Consider the following 13,889-nt stretch of genomic DNA (forward strand, 5'->3'; position numbering starts at 1 on the left):
CAATCGTAACAATTCTTCCCTTTTGTCTTGACTAGTTAAAACTATTAAGAAGTTACAGCGCAACTTTTCTCTCCACATATCCTCTGCACTCAGGCATCACCACTTCAGAACACTCTCCTTCATCTCACTAGAACAGTCTGCAAACAACTCTTTACCACATTCCAATACAAAAAAACCACAAGATTAATCTGTCTGTTAATACCTTACTAGTGGAATTAGAGTTTAAACATGAGTTGTGAGCAGAAATCTCAGCAAGGCTGTATAGATACATGGCCTAAACTTAGACAAATCATTCAGGGTGCCATCCACACCAGCAACAGTATGCCTCAAGAGGAAGGGAGATATGCTCCTCACCTGGGTTTGTGCTGTCTATTTCCACAGTGATGGGGAAGGCACAGACCCCAACAGCAGGTTTCTGCACTAGGGTGGCACTGTCTGTCATGGTGAGAGACAGCTCAGTCGCCATGCAGAGAAGGACCGCCTCTTTGGAGTTGCTCTTAACAGGGCAATACCTGCTGACATGTGGGATCCCACTTCTCTTAAGTGTTTTGGTCAGGATACGGTGAAGCGAGGCATATGCAGGGCAGTCATGGGCTGGGATGTGAAGAAAGGCAGCACAGTCTTCTGTTAGCCTTTGCAGCCAGTTCTTTAAGGGGTCCTTGAGCTCCTCATGCATGTCTACGTGCCTGTTGAAAAGAGTGAGTGCCTTGCGGAAGTGGTAGTGCTCCCCAGGCCCCACAGCTGGGTGCTTAGCTGCCTGCACCCTCTGCCCCAGGATGCTCAGCCCAAAGGGGTTGAGGATTTTGTTGCCAGGATATTTTGCCACAGCAGCTTTGCCACGATTCTGGGAAGCCCAGTACCAGGCCTGGCCTCCAATCAGTAGGCCACCTCCCTCTGCCACAAAAGCATGAATCCTCTCTGCTTCTCTGTCGCCATAAGAAGAGCAGCAGTACACACTGATGTCACCCGTCAGCTGTGACACCTGCGACTTCACCCCTTCCTGAGAGAGGAGGCTGTATAGTTTCTTCAGGCTGGCAGCTACACCCACCACTCCCTGTCTTCCAGCATCCAGCCAGCGGACAGCATTGAGCAGGAACCTGGCCAGCTTTGGGGAGCAGAGCTGGCTCTCATGGGTTGCCACCACAACACGGCCTCGGCCATAATGTGCTGCAGCCAGGAGGCAGTGGTGTGAGCTGTCCAGGCAGAGTGGGAAGGAGAGCAGACCATGGACCAGCAAGATGGAGGGCATGCCCCCTGTCACCAAATCCAGCTCCGGTACACCACGCAGGAGAAACTCAGCATCAAGCCTGAGGTTGGCCTGGTGCCTGCAAAACCAAGAGAGATCCAGGTTAGCCCCCAACCCAAAATCCTTGCACAAAAGGCCACCTTGTCCACCCCTGCCTCTTATTCCTCCCTCATCCTAGTACAGCATGTTGTCAGTTCTTTAAAAAAAAAATCACTAATATGTCATCTTTCCCCCTTTAAAGCCTCATTTTTTGCAGCCAAGAATCGCAGAATGGATTTTAAAAAATGGAGTGATAGAAGAGGTCAAAAGGCAGTTTCTAGACCTCTGGCTTTGAAGAGCAGCTTGAAAATGTAAACACATTGCAGAATCTCAAAAATAATTTTTTGTATTTTTCAAACTGCACACTTAAATTGCAAATTATTATGGGAACTGGCACATCTCCTGTAACAGAAACTTCATCCATTTACTGTGCCCTAGTCATCACCAACTAGGCTAGCCCAAAAGATTTTTCTGTATCTTCTCCTAGCCTCTACCACTGTTGAGCTGGACCAGATGGGCTAAATGGACTGGCAGACACGCAGCTAGACAAACAATGAGTGTCTAGAAGTTGAATCAGGATCCTAACACATGGTCCTCACATTACCGTTAGTTGGTCCCTGCAGTATAAAGAGATTCAACAGCGGAGTTTTCTACTGCCTTTACTGGGAAACAAATTGAGCATCCACAAGGTATCATATCCAAATATTTCTTTGAATATATCAACATTTTAGTACTGTATATCCTCAAGAAAAAGGCTGTGAAGGAAAGACTTGCAGGGAATTTTCTCGTAATTGTTGCAGCTTCCACTGCAATGGAATGAAGTTGCGACACAGAAGAAGTGCAACTGCACTCATGCTCCTCAGAGAACCTGCTGTACCTCGTGTAACTCAGCAGAAAGTGGCAGGAGGCACAGCCTGGCATACCGTCTGGCAAGTGGAGTTGGAGAAAAACGGTAGAGTAATGCCCAGGACTCTGCTGCCTGGATGACTGTGAAATATGAGCCACAACAGCCCTGAATTTTACATCTGCTGCTCCAGGACCAAAGGGGCCAGACTGGAATCGCAAACAAACTGGGAGCATGGAAACTTCCTGCCCATAGCCCATGTCAGAAGCTGAGAAGGGAGGTGGCAACAAGCCCAACTCCTGAGATCTACACCAGCCTCAGGGTTTCACTTAGCAGAAGGTGGATTTTTGCAAGTAACAGGCTGAACAGGTTTATCAGCTGCCAGCTAGAGCCTGGCCCAGAGGGCTGGCCTGGTGCTCCACCTCCAATCTGGTATTGAACTGTGGAAAAGTTGCCCTGAAATACACACGTATAGGGAGAGGCAGGAGAAGAGTTCCTCCTCCTGTCCCCGTGTCACTGTCCATTCCACTGAGGCACGCTTGGTTGGGCAGACCGCTCCCTTCATTCCCTTCCCCTTGAATGAATTTCCTGGGCTCAGCCCAGCTGCCACAAAAGCAGTCAAAGACACCATTCTTTCCAATTGCAAACAGTGGAAGGTGCCCCTTAAATTCGAAGACAATAGTTGCATACCATCCTGGCTATTAAAGAACCTGCATTCATCACCATCCTCATCTCTCACCTTAAGAGTCTTCTATGAACACCTCACCTACCTAACACGATCAGTTAAGTGAAGAGCAACTCAGATACTCACCGGACAATTAATGGCATCTTGGGAACTTTCTTAGCAACTTTGAAGATGCCTTTCTCCACAGTGTTTCCTGTGAAATAGATGCCAGCCACGCTGGTCACTTGGTTCCCAGGGAATTCAAACAGCACCTTCTCCTTGCCATGTTGACTAGCCCAGTGCCAGGCCTGGCCACCAACGAGCAGCCCTCCACCTTCCTTTACAAAGCCAACCAGTTCTTTTGCCTGCCTGCTGTCATAGGCATCCATACAGTACACTCCCAGAGAGGGGCTGAGCTCTGCCCCAGCATGTACTTCAGCATCAGCCCTGAGCAGCATCTGGGAGAGGGAATCCAAATGAGGATGGACACCAACCAGGGCCTCAGGGGAAGGCTTGAGCCATTCCACAGCATTTCTGAGGAACTGGGAAAACTTGGAGTCCTTCAAGATTCCCTCGTGGGAAACAACCACCATCCGACCCTTCCCATACTGTGAAACAGCAATGAGAACCTGCTTCTTTGAGCTCACAAGCACAGGGTAAGCGTGCTCTCCAACAAGTAGCAGCTCACAAGGAACAAAACCTCCAGTGAAGTCCCATGGTCCAACACCATCCACTAACAGCTCATAGGTGGCAGAGGGTATCATCTTCGGGTCACTCCTATCTGGTGGAGAGAAGACCAACATTCATTAGAGTATGTCTCAGCAGTAAAAAAAAAAGCTGTAACAACCCTGTGGCGTAATTTCTTTGTTGTCTAGTAGGAATTCCAAACAAATGGGAATCATTTACCGGGAGCAGCTTTGCAGACACAACTTTTTCCACATATTTTTGATTTTTTTTGTTTCCTTATTTGCCCTTCTTATCACACTATTTACCATTTAAACAGAAGTGACTGTCATCAAGATGATGGAGGAAAATTAGGTAGATGTTTCAACAAATTCTGCTATGCGACATGCAGGAGAACAGGGAAATAAAGGTATTCACTTTTTGCATTAACAATTTATTTGGAGAAGGAGATTGCCAGAGGCTCCAGGAAATCTATCAGGAACTTGCCTGGTAAAGGTGGTTTATACAGAAATCAGCAGAAAATGAAAAGACCTTATCAACACAATATATGGGATAATTCAAGCATGCAGTTCACATTTTCGTTCCTAATCGAATACATACATAGCTACACACAACTGCTGCAAGATGGTATTCCAAAGTTGTAGTTTTCTATCTCCATTTAGGCACTGTAAGCCCTTGTTTTGTATTAGGAGGTGCTGTGAGGGAGAGTCAGCAGAAATGAAGGAGACAACCAGCTCCCCTGGAAACACTGTCCATAATTCACAGGACCTAGGAAAGCAGGTCTGGGCACAGGAGATTCATGCCCTAGTTCCCTGATCCAAACTGCTGCGTGACGTCAAGGAAGTCATTTTCCTTTTCTGTAGCTCTGTTTCACCCGTTTTCCCACCTACAAAGTAAAGAGAGCAGTACTGACCTTAATCGTGAAACGGAGGTTAACTCAACAGTACGACAATCGTTACTGTTAAGTAGGTATACTCAGCGCTGAGGTCACTGTGGCGATTTTCCACCATAAGGGTTCCAACTGTTGCCCTAAGATTACAAACTTTTATTCTTTAGAATCATACATATTCATTTGATTCCTTGGAATACCCACACCTCACCCTCCGGCAAAATCTTTGTAGCTCCGCCTTTGAAACAGTGCACTATTTCTCGGTCTCTGTCGCCGTCTACCGTCCTAATATTAGTGCTGCAGTCGCTCTGGCGGCCGTATTACTTCTTCGAGCGGTCGTCCCTCATCTTCCTCAAGCTGTCCGCTGCCTGACCTGTTCCTTCTTGCGCATGCTCACTTTATCTTGGCTCACAAATAGGGAAATGTATCTTAATCCATCTGGTTATCTGGTTTCGTTTGGTTCTGGTACCTGAACATTCAGCGAAACCAGCACTCCTTCCTGCTTCAGTTCCAATATACAAAAACTTCCATAATTCATGTGAATTTTGTGGTTAATTACTGTAAGCTAGATATACAGAGCTGTCTGTCAGTAAATTTCTACTGAATCTGGGTTCTCATTATCAAATCCCCCTCTTCTAGTACATTTGAGAATTCTTTCCCAACAATTCATGTTGTTCATGCAGCATCAAGATGAGCAAGACCCAAATTCTGAGCTGACTGCCATATTTTAAACCACAAGACACAGGTTACTATAGCCAGGAAAAAAGTGATAATCAACACCATTAACAAAGGATGTTTGGGCTATGTTAATGCAAGCTGAGGGTAACCTCTGAATTCGTCCTGACAGTAGGTCTAGGTTTCAAAACATTTCAACATATAAATGAAAGTTATTATAAATTCGAGTTCCACTTACACATACCACTGTGTCCCAAATATTATTAAAAGGTAGTATCAATTTACTATTTTCAGTAAAATTAGTTCTATGAGTAGCATCACTTAAGCATTTAGTTCCTTCCTTTCTAGTTACTCCAACAAAGACACAGCATACTTAGACACAGCTTGGGAAAACTAAAGTGTTTATCTTTCTGGTGGCTTCTGAGGATTTGATACTTGTGTACTCGTACTGACACACTGACCATGGTGCAAAGGAGAGGAAAACAGCTCACATTCTACCTTAGGACTATCCTACAGGACTAGGTTTGAACTGAATTCAGTAAAAACAGCCCCTACATCTTAGCTCCCAGCCTTCTTATCACTGGATTCACCATACAACAGAATTCCCAATTTCTATGTAATCATATACCACTGTATTGACCACAGTATGGCGAAAAGGAAGGAAGAGTACTCATTAGATCCAGAGCAGACATAACTACAGGCAAACTCCTCTATCTAGAGAGAGAAGGAGGAAGACATAGCAGGGATAGAGAACATTGATGTCCAACAAGAATCGCAAAAAGCTGCAGATGTCTGAGCTGTATGTCTGTTATGTCAATTAGGACAAAACAGCTACTAGCTCTGCGTGTACACAGGGGGAAGAGAAAGATCTTGGCTCCTTGCTGCCTCCCTTATTAAGATGGGTGCAAATTCTTCATGAGTGTTAGACTGGTGAAGGTCTGTGCCCTGCTGTGGGCTTGAAGGGTAGCAACACTTATTGAAACAAAAAAATGTGCAATTCTCATAAACTAAACACTGCCTCCTCCTTACCACGTATCATTATATTTTATAATGCAGCAAGTAGAAGTATTACAAACTATCTCTGATATCTTAAATCATATTCTTGTCCAGCTCTACGAGTGACACACAAACAGAGGAGCACACGGAGTTCCTTTCGGATTCTAAGATTAACCAAGCAATCACTCAGAATAAATGCATGGCAAGTCAAAAAAAGTAAGAAGTTTACTTAGCTACTGCAGCTAGATAGATATTTACATTCAATCGATGTGATGTTTTAAGGCCTTATTTGAAACACCATGGGTGTATAAATTATCACTCTTGCCCATGTCCTATAAGCTGACCCTTCAGTATTAGTTTCCCCGAGAATGTCCTCACCACGCTCAAGCTGTGACAGGTCAAATCCCGTCTTCCCTGGCTGTTGGCATCAGGAGTGTCTCTGCCGATTGCTGGGCTGTTGGTCAGTCTACCTGCCAGCTGGCAGTGAGTCCAAAACAACACAGGGTGTGGCTTCTCTCTTTATTACTTTCTTACGCCTCATCCTCAGCCCTTGCAAGCCAACCAAGCGTGAACCCAGTGTTTGTCATGAGCTTGGGTTGAGTTCATGTTCCAATCACAAAGGAATATTCAGGGTCATTTCCTCTCGCATTATTCTGTTTGGTGTTATCTCACGTGGTCATCTTTGAGCTTGTAGAGACCTGCATTCCTTGCTGCTTCTTATTTCTGGTAATTTGAGTCTGCACTGCCAACTGGGGAGGTGAACCTCCAGGCCACAGCCAGTCACAACAGGGCTTTGGTCAACCTCCCCAATGCAGTGACTTCCCATGGGCTAAGGCACACTGCATCCTGTCCTTGCCTGTGCAGCATCTCTCAGTAAAACTACATATGAGCTGTGTTGTTCTACGCCATTTTTTTTACATTTTATGTCTAAACCTTCTTATCACTAGCAAGTCTTTATATAAACCTATTCACAAAACCAGCATGTTGCAGACCAGCTTTAGATAGGATTCATGTCCTGGAAGACAGTTCCAGACTCTTGCTGTAATTAGTTGTTTTTCAGGACGTTTTTCTGCCCAGGCTATTCTCTGCTACTTTAAGCATTCATCTCACCTGTCTTTTGCTCTGTCTGAAAGCTATTGCTAAATTTTTCATTTTCACCCCTCCTAAGCGTATCCATCAAGTTCTAAAACCTTCCTTTGTATTCTTCCCACCTTGCTTAGTTACTGTCTTTAGTTTCATAATTGTCTCTTCCATCTACCTTTTGAAAACAGGCCTGACATGACATTAAGGCTTCTTTCCAATGTTGTGGTACTATAAGCCTCTTTTAAGGCACGGGAGACTCTTCTGCCTTCCACCAATACATACCCTAGGGAAAGCATCACCACATTGACAGCACTTAAGACAGTCTGCTTCTTTTCTACTGTCTCTGCCCCCTCTTACATAAAGCCCACTCTCAGCTTTTGTCTGTTGCACTCTTTAAGAGAGTCCCTTAAACACTATCTTTTAAAAGTTACTAAGGGATATAGCCTGCAGTACTGGGTTTAAATCATTTATGTAAGAGTTTGCACTGCTATGCTGAAAACGGGAATGACTGAAACTACATGACATATATAACACTTGTAAGAGATTTCCACTAAAAGATCTCCTTTCCTTTTCATTGTTTATCACCTTCCTAAACTTGGCTATAGTATGTTTGGCAGTTGTAGCTAATTTGGGACCATTTGTACATACTGTAATTTTTAAATGCTGGATTTTGAAGTATACAACAGGCAGCTGAAAAAGGACTAGCGCCAAACAGAAACACCATTGCCCAACATAAGGCAGATCACCCACAAAAACTTACTTTAAACCCACATATGCTTGATTTATTATTAGAAAACCTAGGTGAAAAAAAGAGAGGTCAGATCTGATGAACTGGGAGTAAAGAGAACTTGTGTGTAAGCACTGACTGGAGAATGTGAATTCTGTACCATACTGTGAGAAACACTTAGTCACTGGTAAAATATTGAAAAAGACAAAGCCTTCGAAGCAAAGGCAATAATATTTTTATTTTACAATTCAGCGCTGAATTGGATGCCCTTCTAAAAAGGGCATGACATCTTACAAAAGTAGTGGGCAGTATTACAAAAATACTAGTTTTAGACAAAGAACCATATAAATCTTCAAAGAATGCTCATTATTTTTTTTGATTATCCAGCCACGTCTGGAGACTCCCTTCAGTTTATCTCCTACAACAGCTACCTACATCTTACAAGACAGATTTATACGATGAGATAATTAAACATACAAACCATCTGCAGCAAAACTTATCAATTAATTCTCACAATACAGACCCATTAGTCAGGAGACAGACGAAGAAGCATGTTTCTGGTGTGCCTCCCCTAACAAGACCTGCAGGACCAGAACCGGCTTAGACGCTTCTCTCTGCGTTCTTCAGTATAGCAAACTCTAGGATCTATGCAAAGAGCCACCTTTGTACCTCCTACAGATTTAATCTGCAACCAAATAACTCATCCATGTTAAACCGCAAACTGACAGGGGATAGAAGCTTCGAGACCAAACGTACCCAGAAACCACAATCGTTTCTTTCCGTCTCCACCTCCCTCTGCCTGCTCAGTTTGAGAGCGCGCTAAAGCGCATGTTTGCTTGGTCGTGAAAAGCACGCTCTTTTCCCGGAGAAACCCGTAGATTTGGCAGCTCACCCCCACCTGCTGACGAAACGACAGGTTCTCAGGCTGTGGCAGAGCCGCCCTAGGGCTGCCGGAGCCTGTTGGCTGCGCCCCGAGCCGAGGGAGGCGCAACCCGTGCACCCACCGAGCGACTCCGCAGCCTCCCCAGGGATCCCCCGGAGCGGTCTGCATGGCACCGGCCGACGCCCAGGGGTGGCAGCGCGGCTTGGAAAAGTGGCTCGGGAAGGCGCAACGCTAGCCTGACAGTCTTTTTACTCCAGCTTTGCTACCGAAGGCTCCCACGCGGTGCTTCAGCCGCGCAGGGGCGCAGCCGCCGGGCTCCCGCGGGGCCACCGGGAACGGAGAGGGGAACCTTCAGGAAGGGCCGAGAGTTGCCGCGGGCGGGCGGTGTCCATGGTGGGAGGTGTTTAACCCTTGTGCCTTAGTTATTTATGCGCGAAATTATGGACGTGGTCCCGTTCTGACTTTACATCAATTGCAAATGGAAATTGCAAATTATTTGGCCAAAAGTAACATAGAATCATAGAATGGTTTGGATTGGAAGGAACCTTAGAGATTATCCAGTCCCGACCCCTCTGCCATAGGCAGGGGTATGCCTTGCTTAGTTGCTGTCTTTGGTTTCAAAATTCACTGGATCAGGTACTTCACCTAGAGGCTCACCCAGCCCACGAGGTTTGTACAAATGCTGAGGTAAGCCCAGATCCTGGTCTGCCAGCTCCACACTTGCACTAATGCTCTTCATATTCAGAGGGGGCATATCTTCTTACTGATGCATCCCTAAATATTCCAGCAGCAGGTCGAGCTACAAAATGGTGCTACTTATCCCAATGGATATGGATGAGCAAGCTACACAGCTTGCACTCTGTGCCCTAAGAATGCTTTCACTTTCCTGGTCTGGGCTAACAAAACGTTTTCAAGCAGTTTCTAAAGGGATTCCCCAACACAAGAAAGACATTATCTGTTGGAGCAAGTTCAGAGAAGGCCACGAGGACGATCAGAGGGCTGGAGCACCTCCCCTATGAGGACAGGCTGAGAGAGTTGGGTTTGTTCAGCCTGGAGAAGGGAACACTCCGAGAAGACCTTATAGAGAATTTCAAGTATTGGAACGGGACTTCAGGAAAGCTGGGGAGGGCTGTGTATCAGGGAGTGCAGGGATAGGATGGGGGGAACGCTTTAAAGCTGAAAGAGGGGAGATTTAGATTAGACTTTAGGAAGAAATTTTCTGCTGTGGGGTGGTTGGGTGCTGGCACAGATTGCCCAGAGAAGTCGTAGATGCTCTATCCCTGGAGATGTTCAGGGCTAGGTTGGAGCAACCTGATCGAGTGGGATGTCCCTGCCCACAGCAAGGGGGTTGGAACTAGATGAGCTTTACAGCCCTTTCCGACCCAAAGGAACCCGTCAAGCCAACAGCTGCTCACATATCTTTTCAATAAAAACAAGGGTTGTTTCTATGCCCTGCCCTGCGCAAAAGTGCGTGGTGGGCTAAACGCAAGCACGCCCGCGCCCCCGCAAAGGCTGCCAGCCCCGTTCCAACGGGGTTGGAACTAGATGATCTTTAAGGTCCCTTCCAACCCAAACTATTTAATGATTCTATGACAGCCGCGAGTGGAACCCGCGTGGGGCGACCCCGGCCCCACGGTGAGCAGCGGACGCTGCATCCCTGCTCCCGGGACCGCAGCCGTGCCTGCCCCGCTCCCGCCCCCAGGGCCACGCGCACTTTCACCCCGGGCCCTGGCAGGGCCGGGCGCGCTACGGCATACCGGCTGCCTCTCTAGAAACTTCTCGGTCCCTCCCCCCATCCGCCCTCCCTTCTCTCCTCCCTGCCGACCGGGGCTGGCGCTGCGGCGAAGGCAGGAGGGATCGCGCGGCGCCGCCTACCCCGCGCTGCTGGGAGCCGTAGCCAAACCGCCCCACCCCGCTTCCCGCGCTGCTTGGAGCCGGAGTTGCAGCAGAGCCGAGCCGCCTCCCCCCAACCCGCTGCTCGGAGACGCTGCAGAGCCGCCCCCTCTCCCCCCCCACCTTGCCGCTCGGAGCCGCAGCAGCGCCGCCCCTCTACAGCCCCGCCGCGCCGCTCGGAGCTGCAGGAGCGCCGGCCCCGACCTCCCGGTCGCAGCCAAAGTCCCCTCTCCCCTCGCAGCGGTGGCAGTGGCGGGCGGGATGACAGCGGAGGAGATGAAGGCGGACGGGGCTCCCTTGGAGGGGGCGGACATCACGCCCAAGCGGGACGAGGGCGTTCTCAAGGTACCGGCGGTGTGTGTGCGGGGTGGGGGCCGGCTCCGCGTCAGGGGCGCTGCCCGGAGTAAAGATGGAGCTGGGCTGGGCACACGCGGTCAGGAGGGGGCTCCATCTTGGGCTGCGGGAGAGCCGGGCAGGGACCTCCACAAAGGCGTGGAGGGAAAGGACGAGGGGGAACGGCTGTAAATTGGAGGAGGGAGCGTTTAGATTGGATATTAGAAAGAAATTCTTCACGCTGCGGGTGGCGAGGCTTCCCAGGGAAGTGGTGGATGCCCCATCTCTGGAGGCGCCAAGGGCCAGGCTGGATGGGATTTTGCCCTATCCCTGGAGGTGTTCATGGTGCTCAAGGCCAAAGCTGGATGAGACTCTGGCCCATCCTTGGAGGTGCCCATGAGGCTTTGCCTCATCCCTGGGGGAGTTTATGGTGCTTCAGGTCAGGCTGGATGGGACAAAGCCTCATAGCTGGAGGTGTTCATGGTGCTCCAGGCCGGGCTGCATGGGGCTTTGCCTCATGCCTGGAGGTGTCCAAGGGCAGGCTGGATGGAGCTCGGAGCCCCTGGTGCAGCGGGAGGTGCCCTCGCCGGTGTCTCCGGGCGGGCTCCGCAGTCCCTTACCCCCCGGTGGCGCCGGGGCCGGCGCGGCGCCGCCCCGCAGGCTCAGCCCGGGCAGCGTGCGGGGACCGTGCGGGGGCGCAGCGGCCCGGGGGCGGCCTCGCCTCCACCAGGCATTTCCATACCTCTAGAAACCTCCTCGGTCTCGTCTGAGGCCTTCATCGATCAATAGAAGCGTTCTGCTAATCGCGGGGAAATTCCAGAATTAACGGCTTCCAGAAGGAAAAAAACGGTGCTGCAGGAAAGACAAAATTCTGCTGGTGCCCTTCGGAGCCCTCTGGCTTCTCCTCGTGTCGCTGATGTGCTCTCGCTGCCTCTGGTAGAAATACTGAAGTTTAGGGACAGAAACATTTGCAGGTGCAATATGAATAGAAAAGTCGGCTTTCTCCTATCGAAAGGGAACTGTAAACCTGTGGAAGACGGGGTTGCCGTATTGAGTGTATGGAAAAAAATGCAAGTAATACTGTGTAAACACTGAAAATAAAATATTTATGGCTTTGTTGTTGGATAACTTGTTGCAACAGTACAAGAATGGCATTTAGAAATGCTTAGTAAACATCCATTAAATGCAGTTGTTGCTTCGAAGTGACTTCAGATTGGCTGCTTTAAAATTACTAGTCTGGGTCCACTTTCTTTGCATATATCTAAGCAGTATGTTGTTTATGTTGGTTACCACATTATTTTCCAGTGTATTTTCCAGATCTCTATAGGTGCAAACAAATAGGATCCTTAACTGGTTCCCTTTTCTTGGCTAAATAATGCAGAGCTTTGGCTCAGATGGTTTCAATCAATATTGCAGAAAACTCAAATTTTCTTCAGGAATCCTGTTAAGAGCCAGGCTTCATATCCTTGACCTATGAGATGTGTCAGTCTTATTCCCTATTTTTTTATAAGTTTCAGAGAGATTGAGTGATCTTGCTTTATGTTCAGTGTAGACTTAGTTGATACTGGTCTTGTGAGCTAGGCTAAGGAACCTCTTGAGAAGAAAACATCCTTGCCAGCTGCGTGTGAAATTGGAGTGGTGGCAGTCCAGGTCAGAATTGTGGGGAGGCCAGATTTGTACAATGTAATAATTTCTGAGTTTTACAGTGTTGGCTGCTAGAACTAAGCTGCCTTGGGGTGAAATTCCATGAACGTTTGTTAAACTGCCTGGTTTAACTCTAGTAATCTCAGATTACATGTTAGAGTAGGCTTTTTGCTGTGAAGAACCAGCTTGTTTTCTTGTGTAACTGCTTTGCCTAGAACACTGAACTTGGGGGTAATGATAGAGTGGTGGTGAGGAAAGCACTTGAATAAAGCAAAAAAAACCCTACCTAATTAAGTTTCAAGAACATTTAAAATCTTGTTGAGGGAAGGTAAGTGATATTGCTAACTATAGACACAGAGAGTCTGTAGATGGTGCCAACTGTTGCCACTTAAGTTCTCATATCACAGCAGAGCCATCTTGAGGTTCCTGCATTTGCAACACCGCTAATCTGCAGACAGAGTAGTAAATCCATTTCCAGATAACTGAAGTAAAGGTGAAGATCCTTTGTCTACTGATGGTAACACATGTATCTAAGTAAATGGAATTAATGCCCAATAAGCAAACTTGGTTTTCAACATCTTAATGTGGCTTACTGTTTTTCTCAGGTTATCAAGAGAGAAGGCAGTGGGACAGAGTCTCCTATGATAGGTGATAAAGTGACTGTGCATTACACAGGATGGCTTCTTGATGGCACAAAATTTGACTCCAGCCTGGACAGGAAAGACAAATTTTCATTTGACTTGGGGAAAGGTAATATCTTGTGTTTGTTGATCGGTTTTGCTAATAACTGAGATGGAGTTTCTTTGCATGTATCAATCCTTTGCATATTAAAGTGGCTATTGAAACTTATTTTCAGAGTTTAAGGTTTGTTCTCTTAGAATGGCACAACCAGAATGGCTCTGAGATTTTTCTTAATGAGAAAACAGTAGCCCCTTGATGAGGCCGGCTGAAGAATTCATGGGCCTCAGGCAAAGCACTCCATCAGGGCATATTTGCCCTGAAGCATAGTGATAAAGGGTAGTAACATAGCCAGACTGTGTGGGTTTTTGATTGTTTTTTTTTTTTTTTAGCAGAAGACTCAGGTTTGGAAGTACTTAAATGTGACAGCATACTGGGACAGGGTGCACAGGGGCAGCTGTCAGCAGCAACATGGTGAAACATACTCCCTTTTTCTTGAAGTTCACAAATTGACCCAAATAGGAATCTTGAAGCAGTGCATGTCTTCATTATCAAAAGCTTTTATTTTTTTAATGCTGGAATCCAAACATCCTTGTTCCAGAAAATCTTAC

The 13,889-nt window shown here is 47.4% G+C and overlaps 2 protein-coding genes across 10 annotated transcripts in view; one reads left to right on the top strand and one right to left on the bottom strand.

Moving 5' to 3' along the window:
- The window catches only part of TCAF2 (TRPM8 channel associated factor 2), a 23,598-nt gene extending 10,425 nt beyond the window's left edge, over positions 1–13,173 (bottom strand). The window contains exons 1-4 of one of the 9 annotated variants that reach the window (XM_054087123.1): positions 8,371–8,570; positions 4,391–4,506; positions 2,941–3,574; positions 355–1,325 (exon numbers count right to left, since the gene is read on the bottom strand). In XM_054087123.1, coding sequence (XP_053943098.1) covers positions 355–1,325; positions 2,941–3,557 — 1,588 coding nt within the window. In that variant the 5' untranslated portion in view covers positions 3,558–3,574; positions 4,391–4,506; positions 8,371–8,570. Of the gene's footprint in view, positions 1–354; positions 1,326–2,940; positions 3,575–4,077; positions 4,355–4,390; positions 4,601–6,415; positions 6,490–8,370; positions 8,572–10,487; positions 10,507–11,698 lie in introns of those variants that run through there. The other 8 variants (XM_054087115.1, XM_054087094.1, XM_054087150.1 and 5 more) reach the window with 8 other exon arrangements.
- FKBP4 (FKBP prolyl isomerase 4) overlaps positions 10,643–13,889 on the top strand; it is a 20,359-nt gene continuing 17,112 nt past the window's right edge. Inside the window, exons 1-2 of the mRNA XM_054087186.1 lie at positions 10,643–10,968; positions 13,206–13,350. Of these exons, the coding sequence (XP_053943161.1) occupies positions 10,885–10,968; positions 13,206–13,350 (229 nt within the window). The 5' untranslated portion in view covers positions 10,643–10,884. The remainder of the gene's footprint in view (positions 10,969–13,205; positions 13,351–13,889) is intronic.

This window comes from Cuculus canorus, chromosome 1 (assembly GCF_017976375.1).
Source record: "Cuculus canorus isolate bCucCan1 chromosome 1, bCucCan1.pri, whole genome shotgun sequence".
NCBI classification, from domain to species: Eukaryota; Metazoa; Chordata; class Aves; order Cuculiformes; family Cuculidae; genus Cuculus; species Cuculus canorus.